This window comes from Pelodiscus sinensis, chromosome 2, assembly GCF_052426305.1.
Source record: "Pelodiscus sinensis isolate ZL-2025 chromosome 2, ASM5242630v1, whole genome shotgun sequence".
NCBI classification, from domain to species: domain Eukaryota; kingdom Metazoa; phylum Chordata; order Testudines; family Trionychidae; genus Pelodiscus; species Pelodiscus sinensis.
The window spans coordinates 74,088,076-74,107,000 of NC_143053.1; the positions used below are offsets into that span (position 1 = coordinate 74,088,076).

At 44.0% G+C, this 18,925-nt stretch overlaps 1 protein-coding gene across 4 annotated transcripts in view; it reads left to right on the forward strand.

Moving 5' to 3' along the window:
* LOC102455279 (ras-related protein Rab-10-like) overlaps nucleotides 1–18,669 on the forward strand; it is a 44,069-nt gene extending 25,400 nt beyond the window's left edge. The window contains exons 5-7 of one of the 4 annotated variants that reach the window (XM_089776277.1): nucleotides 3,088–3,189; nucleotides 14,830–14,889; nucleotides 15,625–17,069. In XM_089776277.1, the coding sequence (XP_089632403.1) occupies nucleotides 3,088–3,189; nucleotides 14,830–14,889; nucleotides 15,625–15,696 (234 nt within the window). In that variant the 3' untranslated portion in view covers nucleotides 15,697–17,069. The other 3 variants (XM_075920760.2, XM_025180005.3, XM_089776276.1) reach the window with 3 other exon arrangements.
* Nucleotides 18,670–18,925: the final 256 nt, after the last annotated feature.

An 18,925-nucleotide genomic window follows, 5' to 3' on the forward strand; every position in this document is an offset into this window, starting at 1 on the left:
CCATCCGTCCTCCCACCACCAGCTGCGCTGCCGTTTCAGCTCCAGCCTTCACTTCCCTCCCAGTCCTGCATTGGGCTTGATCCTTACTCTTCTTTTCCTTTCTTTTTTTTTTCTCCCCCAGGGCTCCATGCCCAGCCAAGGGCGGAGTGCCCCATGGGGCAGGAGCTGTCTTTGGCCACAAGAGCTCTCTTGCTGTATCCTCCGTGAGTGGGCAGGAGACGCATTCGGGTGGGAGCTGAGGAAGCAGCATGGGTCAACAAACGTTCTGGCTGTCGCTTTCCACTGCTCCCCTTGGGGGGAGGTGGGTCTGTAAAATTTTAACAGATTGAAAAGGGGTCCATATGCTCGAAAAGGTTGGGAACCACTGCTCTAAAGTAATAATAATAAATAGTGATGTCACCCTGTGATCTGTATTGCAAGTTGTATCCTTTTAAAGGGCACAGTTCCCTCATTCATTATACACCTTGAATTGGAAGATTTTCATGGACTTCATCTAGCCTATGCAGAGTCATAACAAGATGCTATATGTGTATATTTACATACCATTTTTCAAACAAAGTGATCAAGTAACTTGGAGACTATTATAATGCACATGCACAAGGGGGCAGTGTTAAGGTTTCACAGACTGTTAAATGTGGTGTTTTCTGATTTGAGTGCTTAACGATGTAACCATATATTTCTTTTAACACGTTTTTTGAACACATCATTATCTCTTCACCATCCAGTCTGCTCCCCAGATTTCCCGTGTTGTGAATCACTCTTTAGTTATACTAAGTGTTTCTTTTTCTAATGTGATTTCGCTCTAGAGAATTCTGACTTAGCTAACACTGTCCACTCATGCCGATTTTTAAAAGCATGTATTAACAAAAATAAAATCTTAGAATATTAATTCTGTCAATGAAGAAGCAAGCAACAAGAATAATACATTTGTAAAATCCTGCTGGGAGAATTTACAGAATCTGCAACATTGTCCTATATTCTGGCTCTTCCTGAAGGTTCCTCAAGTCTGGCCGCACTATTTCATTTTATAGTAGACCACCACAATTTCATTTAGAGAATTTCTTTAAAACCATTTGGCTTTGTAATTCTCTTACTTCTACTGCTCGGAAGATGACATTATATCATACATTTTAATCTTGACAGTGTGAAGTAGTATATATTACAAGTCACTTTCTTTTTTTGTAGTCATTCATTTTGGCAGAAATTTTAGCTTTTTGAAAAGCAAAACTAGTAACATTATCTCTGTCCCTCAAGAGTAAATAAAATGAGGATTAATATTAGTAGATAATGGTGGTGACTTTTCCCTTAAGCAACTCATTGCATCAGAATATAGCATTAGCCAAAGAAGGAGCCCGCCATTATTTTGTTTGTCTCCAGATATTTAAAATTAAGTAGGATTTTACACTAATAACAATATCAAACAGCAATTATACACCCTGGTTATAAAGAATGCCAGGGATCCAAGCCTTTTGTTCGGGATACCCAGGGATTCGTTATAGCAGGAGAAGGGAGGGTACAGATCCTCCTCCCCTGGAAGTGTGTCCAGAGCAGAGTGGCTTCTGGGGCTGAGTAAGCCCAGGAGCGGAGGAGCTCTCTGACATCTGCCACAGCCCTAGAGCTGGAGGAACACTTTGTCCCAGTCACGGCACTGGGGCCAGAGGAACACATGGCCATTAGGGTTGCCAGATGGCTTAACCAAAAATACTGAACCCCTTCCCCCAAGAAAAAACACCAGGGAAAAAATTCTGTTGAGAGACGAGAATAGAGAAAAAAAATAAAAGGACCCCGAGAGTTTTAAGCAAAAAAAAAAAAAAAATTCCCAGCATGGCCCCTTTAAGAAATGCCTTTGAGGCTTTTTGGCCAGCGGCCGAGCCAGACAACTCCCCTACAGAACCAGTTAAGCACCTGGTATTTTCGCCTCCTGGCTTGGAAAAAAATCAGAAAGTACCTGACATTTTAGGTGTCTGGTATTTTCTGAAGTTTTTACCAGACAGGAGGTGAAAATACTGGACTGTCTGGATCAATACCGGACACTCGGCAACCCAATTGGCTGTGGCCCAGAGGTTGAAGGACGTGTCAGCTCTCTGCCTCAGTCCCTGACTGAAGGAGATATCACACGCACAAACACACCCGTTGCAGCCCCATGGCTGTAGGAGCTCTCTTCCCCCTCCCACAATGGGTGGGGTCAGAGGTGGGAACTAGGAATCATATTCTCTATAGCTCAAGGTTTGATATTGCAAAGGGTTTTATAGCATGGGTGTTCTGTACTGCATCATAAATATTCCAAACACTTCTTTCTTTGGATAAACATTGAGGTATAACGTGTTACAATTCTTTGCTAAGAACTTAGTATACTTAGCATTCCAAGAGATGTATGATCTTATATTAAAGTTTGTCTTTAGGAGAGATGTTAGCTAGGGATGTTAATTATAATTTAAAATGTTAACCGGTTAAACGCTAGGTTTAACTGGTTAACCTTAGCGCAGCCCCCCGGCCATGCAGGGCCGGCTTTAGGCCAATTCGCCCAATTCCTCTGAATCGGGCCCCGTGCCCTAAAGCCAGAGGGCCCCATGCCCTAAACCCGGAAATGTGCTGGGCACACTGCTGGAGAGGGCGTCAGCCCCAGAGGAGGAGCACGGCGACTTCTGTGCACCACAGGAGTGGGAGTCGGCCCGTGGGTTTGGCTGGAAGGCGGGACTCTGCCCTGTAACTGGGGATTTAAAGGGGTTATGAGTTGTTTCTTTATGTGCTGGGTTGGTTTTTTTTTTTTTTTTCCTAAACCAAAATTTGTTTCGAATTGGGCCCCACACTTCCTAAAGCCAGCCCTGCGCCCATGGTGCAGTGTGCCCAGCCAGGCTGGAGCAGCCTCCCGCTTTCATCATGTTTTAAGAGTTCCTGAAATTAGTAAGTTAAGGGTGCATATGAAATTTTTCTATGGAATCACATTTAATACATTTATGAAGATATGCTTTATGTATTATTAATGTAATCTAAGTTTTACTTGTATTGAAAACTTACTTTATCAAATATTTTTGTTTTATAAATAGTATTTTACATGTCCTTCACTTGCCTTTATTTGTTTTTCAGCTTGCATGGGAATATGGTATACCGTTTTTTGAAACCAGTGCTACAGATAACATAAATATTGAAGATGCTTTTTCCGTATTGAGCAAAGAAATATTGAACAAGGTAGGCTCCTTTATTGGGTGGCGAAGGTCACGCAGTAAAACTTTTTTCGGCCAAATCCTGTGGACAGAATAAATTCTGCAGAATACCTTTAACACTACCAGAACCAGTTTGGTGAGCCTCTATACAGGGGAATGTTTGTCACCTGTGTACCATGGAGCTGTGCTTTGTGGGTATGCCTTGTATTCTATCACAAGGGGAAGTTTTGGGCATAAGGAAAACATGGGTCGGGGAAGAAGTAGGACTGGTGAATGTGCAGCTTTGCAGATTCATCAGCCACATAGGAAGGTACGGCAGCCACAAAGGCTATGTCTACTGTGGGGGAGAGGTTCAGAAAAATAACAAACATACCTTTTTCTGCTTGTTATTTTTGGAAGATACCTTATGCCTCATAAAATGAGGAATTCAGTGATGCCAAAAGAATGTGCCTGCTTTTTTGGAAACTCTTCTGAAAAAGTAGACGCATTCCCTGGACACGGCAGAGCTTTTCGTATCCCGGAAAAACTTTGCAGTCTAGACATAGCCAGAGTGGCTTAGAGGGGGGGAGGATTGAGGATAAAGAATACGTGGAAGGAGTTAGACCTTTCTGTTCAATTAGCAAATATCTGATCTCCAATTTATAACATATTTGTGAAAATGATTTACATCATTATTGCTAGAGAGGAAAATGTACTCTTCTTCTGAAATTGCTAAGATTTAAAATATTCTAAGTTAATTAAGCAATGGATTGCTGCTGTCTGATATAGTGTTTCTTACCCTGAAGGGTATGGCAGTGTAAAGGTACTTATTGTAGGTACTGCATGATGGAGCCCGAGTCTCTAGATTAATAACAAAACACTGAATCATAAAGTAGCTAAGACAATATTTTCCATACAGAGATTTATTTTTAGATAGTAGAATATTGCTTTAGTTCAGTGGTGGACTACCTGTGGCCCATCAAGGTTTTATGTGTGGCCCATGAGACATTTTGTTTACACTACACAACTCACTTGCCTAGGTTACCCATCGCTGCTTTAGACAATGGATATTCTTCATAAGTGTGTTATTAGTGTCATTCATCACCATCGTTAATTATACAAAACTAGTCTTCAGTTCAAAATAGTCTTGAAGTCATTGAAGATAAATGAACAAAATTACTGACATAGTTGGAAGTTCCAGTGTTTTGATGAAATGGCCAGATGGGGTGGTTGTTTATTAATTCAGATGATCTGTCTGGGCCAAAGAGTCAAAAGTATTAACATAACCAAATCAATGTCCAACATTACACAGTTTCAGAAGAGTTTGGAGATTGGTGTGCAGAGATTTCAGCCTGCTTAGTGCCATAGTAAACATAGCATTAAAAATCCTAACAATCCATTAAAAGATTGTCTCTTGGGTGGTATTAAAGATGGTAAAAATTATCCTTTGGGGAAAAGAGAAGTTAGTAGAGATGGGCTGGAACTATTGTTGCTGCCGCTGTTAAAGTCTCATTCCTTTGACACACATACACGCCAAAGGAGAGAGAAAGGAATGGCACGGGTAGAAAATGAAACTTACATCTCTGGCATTGACTTTCACTTGCAATCTCACTTCTGGAAATATTGTAGCAGCTTGGCTGGCTAAGTCTTATTAAACAGAAGGCAAAAAGAGAAAGATTTGAAAGAGAGGAAATCAGATGAGGAAGGAAAAGGACTTTTGTTATTGGGGTGGGAGGAGAGAGAGAAAAAAATCTCACATCCCAGGTGATGTGTGGGATTCAGCTGGAGCTAGTAGAGATGGCAAAATCATCTGGGGCACTTCCTCTGGCCCAGTCTGGACAGAACAAATGTTGGGATCAGGATGACAAAGACCCGGAGCCCCAGTAGACAGTTGGGGCTGCAGCCATTATGGTAAAGTTTTCTCCAATAGCCAGTGTTCCTCTCAAAGTCTTTTTTTAAGGATCCCAAAGGAGAGTGATAGGTGGAGTAGCCCATCCATTCATTATTTTATTTACCAACTAGAAGATTTACCTGGTGTTGCTCAGGTCCTTAACGCCAACAAGTTTTGCTTTTCTTCATTTAAATCATTGTTCTGGGGTGGGGCTGGGGATGAGGGGTTCACGATGCATGCTGCCAGGGGAGAGAGAGCACAATCCCAGCCCTCTCTCACCACAACAGCTGGGGGCCAGGTGAGAAGCACCTCTCTATGGCCACTGTTTAAAGGTAACCATTTTTTTAATCTCTAAAAGTCTTTATTCAGATGCATCTTCAGTTATAAATAAAGTGGAACTGACAGTCACAGTCAGATTAATCCAGCATTCTTGTCTGTGCTCTAGGGTGAAAGTAGACTCCATGACTAACTGGTGTACCCTGCACTGGGCCTGTCGTCCTAAGTGGGGTTGGGGTGGGGGTAAATAAAACACCAAAGTTAGCTTTAAAAGAAGCACAAGTCCATCATGGAAAAGGGTAAAGAAGCTGAAGTGATTATGCAGTTGTAAAGGTGTGTGAAAGTATTAACTTCTCCTTTGTGTGTGTGTGTATGCTTTCTCAAAATGTTCTCATGAGAATTATGTATTTGCCATTGGTAAAATGTCATCTTGTCTGAAGATGTTTAAAATCCCTGATGTCTTAACAGATGCGTCTGTGACATTATTTTGGTCAGTGAAATTTCGTTTTGTTGATTCAGATAAGGTGCTTCTTCACCTTAGTTTCGTTAGTTTTCCCACTAGCCTGGTAAAGCAAATTTACAATAAAAACAAAAATCTGCCTTACTGTATCACTAAAATTTTCAGGTATAACAGAACCATTTGCATGTTCACAAAACAGTGAAATGTGGATGGACTGCTTGAATTTTAACATTCATAACTGTGTTGGATAAGTGAATGTAGTCAGCAATAGGATCAGCAACAGTGAAGAATGATGCAGTGATGTAATCCATGCATCTGGGACAGCAATACATCTTTTTTACAATAGTAAAACATTTATTTACCCATCCTAAAATAAGGTATCTTATATTGCATCTCTCACATGATGTTTTGGTCCAAAATTGTTCCTCAAGGCGCAGGTCTTTGAGCCCTAGTTCCCTTCCACTTTGGCCAGTTTATTTCCATGGAATTGATCCTCCTATCCTGGGATCCACACAGGAGTAGGGGGTGAGGATTAGGTGGGCCCATGCTGGATGTAGATAGACCAGTGAAAACATATTGCCCCCAACCAGTTCCCTTAAAGCAGTGGTCCCCAACCTTTTGGGGCTGCCGGGTGCCCGGGGGCAGGGACACTCATGAGCCACACAGCTGGGGGCAGGGCCGTGCATACACCACGCAGCTGGGGCGGTGCCGCGCATGCGCTACACAGCCAGTGTGGTGCCATGCATGCACCGCGCACCTGAGGTCCGGGGGACAAGAATGGCTTAGGCCGGCCCTGGTCACTCAGCGGGTGCACATAAATGCCCCTGCATGCGCCATGGCACCCATGGGCACCGCGTTGGGGACCACTGCCTTAAAGGGATATCCCCTTTAAGGAGTTCTCTAGAGAAGCCATTAGAGTCAGGTTGCCAGGAAGCAGGTGAGGCATGTTAAGAGTTGATGTAAGGAGTTTCAGAGATAAATATGTCTGCAGGTTCACAATAGCAACTTTTATTGGTTCTACAAAAGTCAGAAACTATTCTAAATATTCTTGAGCACCATCTGCTAGCCCTCATTAACTATATATTCTCCACCTGCATCAGGGATCCTGGGGACTATGATATGTGCACAGGCACAGGGCTTCCTGGATCTCTGTAAAGTTAGAAGAGTTTGTGGCTTGAAGAAAGATTCTGAGATTGGAAGGAATATTGATTTATGCAGACTTAAAGCTCCATGTATATTTGTTTTTCAGAGGGCTCATCTAGACTTCGCTAAAGTGTCGAAAGGGAATATGCAGATTCCGTGGCATTTGCATATCTTCTTCTGATCTCACTTTTGAAAGCAGAGCTTTTGAAAGTGAAAGTAGTCAAGACTTGTTTTTTGGCAACTCCCCCCTCCCCCTTTTTCGAAAAGCTGTGTACTCATTTTTTGAGGAAAAGTGGCTTTTTGAAAAAGGAGGGATTGGCGAAAAAACCACATCTTGACTACTTTCACTTTCAAAAGCTCCGTTTTTGAAAGTGAGATCGGAAGAAGATAGGCAAATGCCACAGAATTTGCATATCCCCTTTCGACGCTTTAGCATAGTCTAGATGAGCCTAAAGTTATTATACTTACTAATATAAAAGAGTGGGCACCATACTTTAAACCGTGGCAGCAAGTTATCCTTTGTCTGAGTCTGCTACATCTTCCTTTGTATTATATTTGTATAGTGGGCTAGAAGCATATTGTTCATGATCAATGTTATTAGATAGCTAACTAAGCATTATACAGACTTTTAAAGTTGTGAAAACCATTTTATAGTAAGGCCTCAGTCTTGCATCTCTCACGTAGGTAGTCTCACTAAAGTTCACTGATCACCTCAACTCATTGCAACTGTTCACCTGAGTAGCAGAGGCAGGCCATAATTTTGAGACTAATTAGTGCATGTTTTTTTTTCAGTCCAAACAGCTATTATTAAATTACTTACTTTTTTCAGTGATATAATGTTTCTGACATTTGTATATGAGGCTTATCAGGTATTCTGAAAGTTTGCAGCGACATGTTTACAAATAACAGTATTTTATTTAGTCAGAATTCTTAAGAGTCTGGATTCAGATATGCCTAAACTTGCTTAATAGAAGATGACAGCTGTTTAATAACATTGGTCATGGTTACTAAATGACCCATCTTGCAGTCATGAGTCACATTTTAAACAAAAACAGAAAATAACATGTTAGCATTTAGATTTATGTATACTGTCACATGTTGCTCAGTTTAATGGCTGAAGATCAGTTGTCCTCCCAAATAGCTTTTGACAAGATTATTATAGCCTCTATAACTTAAGTCTAGTCTTTGTGGATTATTGGTTATGGCATCATATTAACTAAGGAGAGGAATAAAGAAACTATACTCAAATTCTCTCCCCTCCCCAAATCAGCAAAATAAATAACAGAAATAATTGCTATTCTTTGAAGAATACAATAAAATTGTCAGACAATGTTCTCTACTCCCCAGAAAAGTAATTAACCATCAAAACAATTTCCCATATTTGATAAATGTGTATTTACCGAGCAAGAGAAATATCAAAATAGAGCACAATGTTTCCAAACAGGATTTTCCTATATTGAAGATGAGAGTAATATATAAAACCTAATGATGGGATACCTTTTGGATGATGAGGTACCATTACTGGATATGAAAGTACTACCATAACCATTTCAGAATGGTTTCTTTTATATTGAGTAGAGATGTTTTAAATCAGGCCTGGGCAAAATATGACCACCAAGCCACCGGATCCAGCCCACAGAGGCAGCAAGAAGCCCCAGGCAGTCTCCCCTGCTTGCTCCGCAGCCCTGTGTGCCACACAGAAATGCGGCTGCCGGGATCCGTTTCTGTTTCAAAACTGGAGGGTAGGGGGGAAGCTCCAGGAGCCGCCCCCCCCAGCACAGTCCCATTGGCCAGTTTCTGTCCAGAAACTGGACAATGGGAGCTACCTGTTTGAATAACAGGCAGCCAAGAAAAACTACACCCCCTCTCCTCAACTCAGTTATTCACTGAAGCACATGTCCAGGCAAGCATGCAAGCTGGCTGGCTGGGAAACATTTTAAGCTCTGCAAGCCTTATCTCTGCAGGCAAACAGGCTGATTTGGCTGCTGGTTGGTAAGTCTCCTGGCCACAACTTGCCTCTGGCACCCCAGCCCCTCCCTGCCCCAATCCTCTGCACCCCCACTCAACATACTTAAACCCTCTGTTCCCCTTTTGCATCCTCCCAGATCTGGCACCCCAATCCCCTGCCCCAGATCACAATCCCCTTATGCCCTAGGTCACATCCCAAGCTCCTGTACTCCAGTCCCCTGCCCTACACCTCAACCGCCCCTTTCAACCCAAACTCCCTCCCAGACTCCAATCTCCCTCCTGCACCCCAATTCCTTACCCCAAACTCCCCTCTGCACCCAACCTCCATCCCAGACGCTGCATCTCGTCCATTAATATGGAAGAGTGCAGCCCTCGACCACTTTCCAAAATCTTATAGTGTCCCCCTGTCAAAAATGATTGAGCATCCATGTTTTAGATAATGCAATCTGAAAGATTGTTATGAATCTGTACTATGTTTAATTACATGCCTAAAGCTATATTAAAACAATGCACTACGTTGCAGTTTTTAGTTACATGACCACATAGCATTTCCTCATTCTGTGGACAGGACAGTCTGTACTCTGGGAGTGAATAAGGGTTGAGTAGTGAATGAGGCTGTTGTCTGTGTGGCCCATGCCTCATTTGTTGCAGAAGAATGATGTGTGGTGAATGAGGAAAGGGAACAAAAGAGAAAGGCGTGTCTTGTTGTCAAGGCATGCCATTCTGGAGAACTGGATCCTATGTGGTGCTGGGGAAGTCACGTAAAAAAATTTCACAGGTGGGCAGTGTGCTCCTCATTGTATTCCTCTGTTACCCAACTTGAGCCACTTGGGTCTGATTGCAGATGTGCAAAGTACTCACAACTACAAATGTGGTCGTTGGCAGCTCTGCTCTGAACATATATAGAGACCTGCAAATCTGTGGATATCTGTTCCATGTCCACTATTCTTTTTTGCAGATATTGGAGTGGATGCATATACTACAAAAAGGGTTCTGCACAGGTGCTTGTTCTGCTCTGTCCTGCCTGGCACTTACCAGGCAGGGCCCTTGTGCAGAGGAGCATGGTCAGGGCAGGGTGCTTGTCCCACTTCCCAATAAGAGTGGTTGGTGGGGCAGAGTAGGACAAGAACCTGTGCCCCCATAGGTGACTCATGGTAGCACTTAGGAGGTGCACCGCCCCTTGTGCTTACACCAAAATTTTAATTGCTAAATGGGGTTTCCCCTTATGCCCCTCCCGAGCGTGAGGCACTGTGAGGCCGCTTGCTGCTGAGGAGGAGCGGATGTGGGTATAAATATGCATAAGACAGGGAGCAGATTGTGGATCAGATGTACATTGTTTCCGGAAGAATGTGGTTCAGATGCTGACCCACATTTTAATCACAGTTTGTGATTTTGTTGTTTTTTTAAGTGAAGTGAAACTTGGGTCACACAAGACAAATCAGACTTCTGAATGGGGTACTGTAGTCTGGAAAGGTTGAGAGCCACTGGCTGCTGGATTCCGAAATGACTCAGTGCCAAGCAGACAAGGAAAGAATAAGTAGAGAAAATTGCGGGGGGCTGGGATGGAGGGAGAGCTTTATCTGCATAACAAAACGTCTCCTGTTTTTGTCCCCATATTCTGGGGTTCAGTGCCCCATACCTCTGAGACTTAAGTTGTTTGCTGCCAGTACGCTGCATAATTGGTTATGATTGTTTTTGTCAGTATTAATTGCTCCATTCAATATATCTCATTACTGTCCTAGAGGAAGGGCCTTGAGCCAAAACCTTTGCCGGGATTACTATCTTCTCTTAACATTAATAAATGTTTTACTATTATAGAATGCTGTTTTCATGGTTTTACTTCTGTTGAGATTGAGTTAATTAAATGCAGGGTTGTGCTTGGATTAAAAAAAATTATAACCCAAACTACTGAACTATAATGTATATGCCAAGATAAATTCACTTCCTTCATAAAAATGAAGGGTCTGTTTTTTTAAAGGGTGCCGAACACTTGTGTGACTACGCATTGGGGTTTCCCATCTCTTGCACCCCCATAGTGGCACGAACAGACTCCGCCAGCCAGTAGGATTGAGGGAGTTTATTGTTTTTCCCAGATACAGCACAGATGTAATCTGGTTACAGGAACTGGGGCCAAGAGGCCACAGCTCTCCTCCCCCCTTGAGATGGGGTGGCTGGGCCCTACAATCTCAGCCCCCCTCCCTAGCCCCTTCTCCCCTGCTTCCCAGACAGAAACTAAACTTGATTCCAGCCCTGCCCCCCAGCCAGGGGTTGGACCCTGTCTTCCTCCCTTTGTCTCTCTCCCTGGGAGGCGACGGGTTGGACAGGTTGTGAGACCCTTGTCTAGTGACTCATCTGCTGTCCTGCTGGGCCATGCTACAAACAGCCGCCAGTGGAGGTCACCCACAGTCCACTGCCCAAGCCCAGCAACCAGCAAGGCCCCCATACTACACCACAACTTGCAACTCCCACTGTCTTCCAACCAGAATTGTTGATACTCAGCTTATCTGCAAACCAGGTCCTAAACAAGTACATTTCATTTACTAAAATATGAGTTTAGGAAGTTTTATACTCTGGGCTCAGGTTAAGATGCCCCCACAATGTTTTAAGAAGTTTGGCTTATGACTATAAAAATGCATAACCCAAAGAAGCTTTAAACAAAATATCTCATATAACCTATTGATTTTAATGTTACAATCCGCTGGATCTGTGTAGCCTATATTGGTGCATGTATCATGTATGTAAAGTTAGAAATATGAAGCAGGATTCTGTTTATAGTATTAAATGTGCTTATGAAAGCTATTACTGGTGCGCCCCTTTCTCCCTCCCTCCCCCCCCCCCCGAAGCCTTAATGACTTGGTAATCACTGTAACAATTTGTAAATTGCCTTGTTTGTTCTGTAAGTCCAAAAGTGATTGGAATAGTAAGACAATGTGACCCTACCACCTGGTATTGGGATTCCATTTTGATGCAGGTATTTTTCCATGGAAGAGGGAATGTAAAACAAAAGATTCCTGCCCTGGGAAAAAGACTATTTAAGCAAGGGGAAGCTATCAGCTCTTTGTCTTCACTTGACATGACACACTGCAAAGAGGGCTGGGGACCCAGGTCAAGATAAGAGGTTGTCTCTGACCTGAAGAACAGCTCTTTAGGGTAAGAATCTGCTTGCATTAAGTTTCCTAGTGAAATTAGAACTTAGTTATGCCAGTTTTCTTATTTTAATTTAGTAACTTACTTAGATCTTTTTGTTTTCACTTGCAACCACTTGAATTCTACTGTTTGTACTTAATTATTAAAAACACTTTTGTTTGCTATCAGGCCTAGTGAAAGTAATTGTTACCTTGGGAGATGACTAGTGTGTACATTTCTCTTTCATTTATAACAAGGGTGAAAAGCCTCATAAGCGTTCTTTGTGTAAAACTTTTATTCAGAGTAAAAGGGTATGTCTACACTACAGCGTTATTTCGAAATATTTTATTTCAAGATAGTTAATTTGAAATGTTATTTTGAAATAACGCGTCTACACACAAAAATCATTTCGATATAGCGTTTTGCTATTTCGAAATAGAGCATCCACACTAAGTGGAGGCTGAATCACATTTAAGGCCAGCCTGAACTAGGTCCGGCAGGGCATCAGGTCAGGAGTAACTTTGTGTGGCTGCTGCCTGAGGCTATCCAAGGCCTGTGCTTAAAGGGAACCCCCTGGACAGCCGGTTCTCAGATTTCCCTGCTTGCTTGCCCACCTTGATGAGGGACAGCAAAGCATTTTGTCTCTGAGTGCTCTGGTTGCCCTCACTCAGGACACCACAGCACTCTGCAACATGGCACCAGAGCTGCCCCTGGGCACTCTGGTGCTTCTCGTGGATGCATTGCTGCGAGCCTGGCTGCACTTTCTGCAGGCTGCCATCTGGGAGATCCATTGGGGGACTATCAGTATCCAGGAGGCCCTGCGGGAGAGCTTCCACCCTGAGGAGCACTAAGAGCGTCCCTGGTCTGTCCCACGGGGGCTTGTGCCTCATTCCTCCCTCACGCCCTTCCACTTACCCCTCCCTAACCCCCTTCCTGGTGTCAAATAAAAGACATGTTGTGACTGGGCGCTCCCGCCCCGCACTCAGGGCGCTCGGGGGGACGCCGGGCGGACACACCGGGGGGCGGGGAGCCCGGACAGGCCCAACACGTCGGGCTGCGCGGACGCACCAGGACCCGGCGCGGGGAGTGCCGGGAGGCAAAGGGCGCCGACAGACAAGGCCCAGGAGGGAGGGGCCAGGGAGGCATGGGCTGATGAGGGCACAGGGGAAGGGAGGCTAGGGAGCGTCGCAGAGGAAGTGACGGACAGGGGGAGCGGAGCCGGCGGGGGATTAAAACCTGGGGCCGGCACGGCGAAGGGGGAGGAGGTGAATGGAGCAGCAGGAAGGGAGAAGAAGGGAGAGGTGAGACGGGATAACACGGGAGAGGCGGGCCGGGAGGCCTGGTGGAGTAGGAAGCGGCCCAGGGCAGGGTCATGGAGCCCGTGAGCGGGTGTGTTTGGGGGCATTTCCCCCATCCGCTAGGGAGGGACCATGGGTCCCTGCCTTTAGGGCCCTGGGCCGGGGTTCGGAGAGGGGGTGGGCCCAAACCCCCCTACTCCGCTGACCAACGGATCCAGCTCGGGTGAAGGCGCAAGCAAGCGCAATAAAGGGCCATCGGCCGTGTTGTTGACTCTCTGTGACAGACTAGTTTACACATGTATTTTCTCTTTATTTAACAAAACTGGGGGGAGGGAATGAAACTTTGGTGAGACTGGGGAAAGGAGTTAGGAGAGGGGAGAAGAGAGGATGGGAGGGAAAGGGAGCGAGCTGGAAGGGGGAAGTGAGGGGAAGCTCAGGGCTCAGGGTTGGGGGTCTCGCTGGACCAACTTGATTTTCATGTAAACCTGCTCCTGGATTCACATGTGGCCTTTGGTGGCCAGGCTGGCAGCTATCCTGCCATAGACGGCCGCGTTCCTCCATCTAGTGCGGAGATCATGGATGTTGGACGCATCCCCCCCAAACCTGATTAAGGTCTGTGATCGCCACCCTGGACCAGAAAGGTGCCTGCCTTCTCCGGGCCCTGGCAGACTCCTGGGAGCTGGCAGACTGCTCCTGGGGAGCAGTGGAGGGCTGGCTGCTGGTGGCTTGCTGGCTCATGTTTTGGGGCCACAGGGTCAGGGGCAGTGACTGCTGGCTCTGGGCTGACAGGCTTGAAGCTGGCACAGGCAGCTACCCTTTTAAGGGCTCCGGGGAGCAGGAGCAGTGTTCTTGGTTGAGGCTGGAGTGGCCACCAGGGCACCCTGGGAAGGCTGGAGGCCCCCTATTTCAAGATAAGTGTCTACACAGCACTTATTTTGAAGTAGCTTTTTCGAATTTGGTGTTATTCCTTGTGGAATGAGGTTTACCAAATTTGAAATAAGAACTCCACTATTTCTAATTAATTTCAAAATAGCGGTTTGGCTGTGTAGATGCTAGTAAAGTTATTTTGAAATAACGGCTCTTATTTCAAATTAACTTTGCTGTGTAGACGTACCCAGACACATTTATTTGAGGGTTGGCTTCCTGGATGCTGCGTCCTAGAACTGTGCCCTCCCAGAGCAGAAGTGGTTCAGTGTCTGCATTGCTCTTCAGGGGGGCAACTGTTCCTTGCCTGGAGCAGACAAGAAAAGCAGGAAAGGGTGGTAGGGATCCCCAGAGAGCAAGAAGGCAGGTGTCAGTGGCACAATCAGTACACGGGAGAACAATCCCAAGGGGTATTCTGTGACTGCAGCCTGTCACACAAGTCACCATAGCTGGAACAGAAAGGAGCAGTTGTTATCTCTAGTCCAGAAAGGCCCTTGTTTCTCCAAGAGAATTATCATTGAGGAAGGGCAGGCATTTTCCACACTGCTCGTCTCTTGTGGAATTCTGCTCGTTCTACTTATTGTTTGGATCCCTTAGCAGTGCAGAAGATGCCCTGAATTGGCACATCCCTGGCTACCCCAGACATGTCCTTGCCTGAACACCACCACTCACCTCTGGATTAGGAGATGTAAGCGACTGGTCGACTAGTCCCTTGACTAGTCGCTTTCTCCCCCCTTGCTGCCTTCATAGGGGACCCAGCACAAGCCGGGCGAGCTGATTCCTGGCTCGTGCAGGGTCCCCCCTGCTGCGCTTCAGCCTTTTAGCTGTGGCTCTGCTGCTTATCGACTAATTGACTAATAAATGTATTAATCTGCTGGCCCGGCTTACTCTGGGTCCCCTTAAAAGCCAGTTCCCCCCTGCACCATCTCTGCGGGGGGGCAGGGGAGTAGTGGGGACCATGCATGATCTGAGAATCAGCTGATTCCTGGCTCGCTCCCAATCCCAGATGCTGCAACTTTTAGCTGTAGCTAAAAGGCTAAAGCACAGCAGGGGGTACCCAGCACCAGCCAGGCCAGCTGATTTCTGGCTCACACAGGGTCCCCCCGCTGCACTTTAGCCTTTTAGTTGCGTCTCCCCTGCTTATCGACTTCATTGACTAATAAATGTATTAATCAGCTGGCCTGGCTCGCTCTGGGTCCCCTCTGTTCTGTTTTAGTTTTAAAAATGTATTACTAGCCTGTCAGCTCTTAATACATTTAAAAGACAGAGCCACAGCGGGGATAGCTCCCAGGGTCAGGAGCTAATCCTGCTGCGGCTCCCCTGCTTATCGACTAATTGACTAGTCGATGGAAAATCCATTGACTAATCCATTCGTTAATTAACCTACATTTAACATCCCAACTCTGGAACTACACAATCCCCCTCCATCCCGCCATGAGCTGTGTGCTACTGAAACACTTCCTTTAAGCTGACTTTCTACCAATGAGAGGGATGAGATTAAACAAATCAAGTTTCTCAGAGCAGAGGGAGTTTATACTACTTCGTATTACTGTACAGTACATTAGTAAAAATAGGTCAGTTAATCAATATCACAGTACAGTATCTCTGGAAATTGGGGTTTTAGAGCACAAGATTCATTTTTACTTTAGATTAATAGTGAAAAATTGCGCACATCTCACAAATATACCATTTGTCATAGCAAAATGATGCTTATTTAAAGATGACTCGGGCTAAATGAGTACATTAGTAAGTACTACTCCATGAAGTAGAGATTTGCAGGATCAGCTCATGATATGTAATGTCTTCTCAGAAGACCGCACAGGCCATCCCCAGGATAAGTATAGTATGCCATGTCTTACCAGCCTGTCATTTCCATGGGTGCTAGACTCATTCAATTTCGTAGAAAGCTCCCTAAAATATTGTGTCTAGCCTTTCATTTGACTCTTCAGAGCTATAAATATATTCAGTAACACACTACATTTACTGTATATCTATTATAATATTATACGTCTGTCGGTGAGTCTGTCTGTCTGTTCAAAAACTCCTCCTAAATGGTAAGAGCTAGAGCTAGGACTACTAAATTTAGCATCTTGATCCCTCTTATTATAATTTAAGTAAGGGTTTGGTGGTGCCAGGAAAATTGGATGTGCCTGGAATGGGATTGCTTCTCATAAAAACCATACAGAAAAGAGATAACATCACCAGGGGGATTAAAGGGGCTTGCTGGAGCAACCTCTCGCCCCCCCCCCCCCCTACACTGGGACTATCCCAGTTATGAGCCTCTCACTCATAGGCTCCCTTTAGGAAGAGTGGAGAGGGGGCTGCAACTGTCCTCCTCCCTCCCTACACCCCAATTTGTACGGGAACATTGATAGCTGTTCCCCTTCATCAGGTTGCAATGGGAAAGTGCACAGTTTGCTCCATTCCTCACTCTGGCTGGGGAGCATAGAGGCAGATTAATTTCGACCTGCTCCAGCCAGGGAACATGCACCCCTCCCCCAGCTGTGCCTCCTGGGGGTGTAGCAGCTAAGGAGATGCACTTCTCATCTGGTTCCAAGTTGCTGCAGTGAGAGAGGGCTGGGGTAGTCCTGTCTCCCTACAGCAGCCTGTATATTGAACTCTTTCCTCCCTCCCCCCAGCAATGATTTAAATGAAGAAGAACAAAAATTAATTGAGTTAGAGACCCAAGCAACACAGGATAAATCTTCTAGATCTTAATTAATAAAGCTAAAATATATGATGGGTTGCCTTAGGAATCTTCTAATGGAGAAGAATACTCAAGCATCTATGTTAATGTATTGCAACTGTATTTATCTTAATGCCATGTTTGTTTTAATTTATTGTGCAGAATTCCTGTGTATTGTGTGACTTAGATGTGGTGGATCTAAATGAAAGTAAGAAAAAGAAAACTTGCTGCCAACTGTGAAATGCCACCAGCACTTCTATTTTACTTCAGGAAATGTTAACTTTTTTATAGGAATACACAAAGGTATTAAAATTAATTTGTTTATTTAGGCAATTTCTGTATTTTATAGAAATCTTGCTGCTGTTATATGAATGTACTGTTTCCAAGTTTTTTAAAGTGAAATTAAGTTAATTATTTGAACTTAGGACTTTTATGGCCAGGACAGTGGGAGTATTCATATATGCCAGTGTTTGCAGGAATGAGACCTAAATGTACAATTCTTCTTTTGTTGAAGTTAATATCTGCCTTAAGTTTTTTTCCTTTGTCAGTCTCTTGACATAGTGAACCATTCAACAAAGGCCCCTCACACATGCAACCTCTGATGTAAGTGATGGGTTTAAAATATTCCCAAGGTTTCCAATACAGTATGAACTGAGTTTGTTAGAAATAATATCAAATACATTAGTGACCATAACTGAGATTCTGCCAGTCCCTAGACCCTAGAATGGTCACTTAACATACTTTTCTGGATAGCGCTTTTTTCTTTTTTTGGGGGGGGAGAGGGGGAGAATAGAGAGGTTGTTTGGATTTTTTTCCTATTTAAAGAGTTTGTATTGTTTTGTAATACCAATGCAAAATGAAGTGTAACTGAGGACCAAAAGAAAAACTTATATAATGTACATATGTAATATAGACTTTAGAATGAAGAAAAAACAAGTTAATAAATACAAATTTTATACTGATGTTACATACTGTATAGAATATCAAATAATCAGTGCTTATTATGTACTGGACTCCATGTGCTAAGGAAAAGACTTCATCCTGTTACACTTGGACCTATGCATCTTCTTAATTTGTACATCAGAACAATGGAATGTTTCCAGTGGTCAATAGATAGCTGATAAGATGTTTTATAAAATAATTATAATAGATATTTTCAATATATTTAAGTTTTCTAATGTTGTTACCAATTTGTTCTTTTATATTAGATTATCTGAATATTAATAAAGGTATATTTAGGGTTAATTACATTTTGTGGCTTTTTAAATCTTTACTGTCACTTTATCCCAGTACAAATACATTGAGAATCTGATTCTTCTCTCACTTGAACCTATTTTGTACTAGTATAATAACACTGGGCTTCAGTGGAGTAACTCCTGATTTATACAAGTATAAATTGGAACAGAATCAGATCCTATGTGTTTATTTTAGTTAAGAACAACCACATCACACTGCACACGCACATGAATTAAATAAAGAACATTAAGCTGAAGGAGTGTTATTGATATATTTCTGTTCGGTTATAGTATTTGTCATGGAGGTTATGTCTCCCCAGTTGATTATTAATTTAATTGGGTATACCATCCTTTATGAATGAATAAATATTTTGCCAAATTTTGCTATCAATTACACCAATAAAAGTCCAGAGTAATGCAGTTGGTTTGTTGTTCTGAGTTATCATTGGTGTAAATCAGGGGTAGGCAATAATTTTTAATGGGGAGCTGCTTCAAGATTTTGGTAGTGTTCGAGGGCTGCACTTCTATGGTGGGTGCAGGGTATGGGACTGTGGGTGTAGAAGGGAGCTTGGGTTAGAGGACTGTGGTGCAGGAGGGGATGTGGGGTCTGTGAGGGAGTTTGGAGGGAGTTATGATCTGGGGCAGGGACTTGAGGTGCAGGGTCCAGGAGGGGGCATGGGTGCAGGAGAGGATTCTGGCTTGGGGAAGGAGTGTAGGAGGGGGTGCAGGGTCTGGGAGGATGTTGTGACCTGTAGGAGGTGGGGAGAGGGGATAC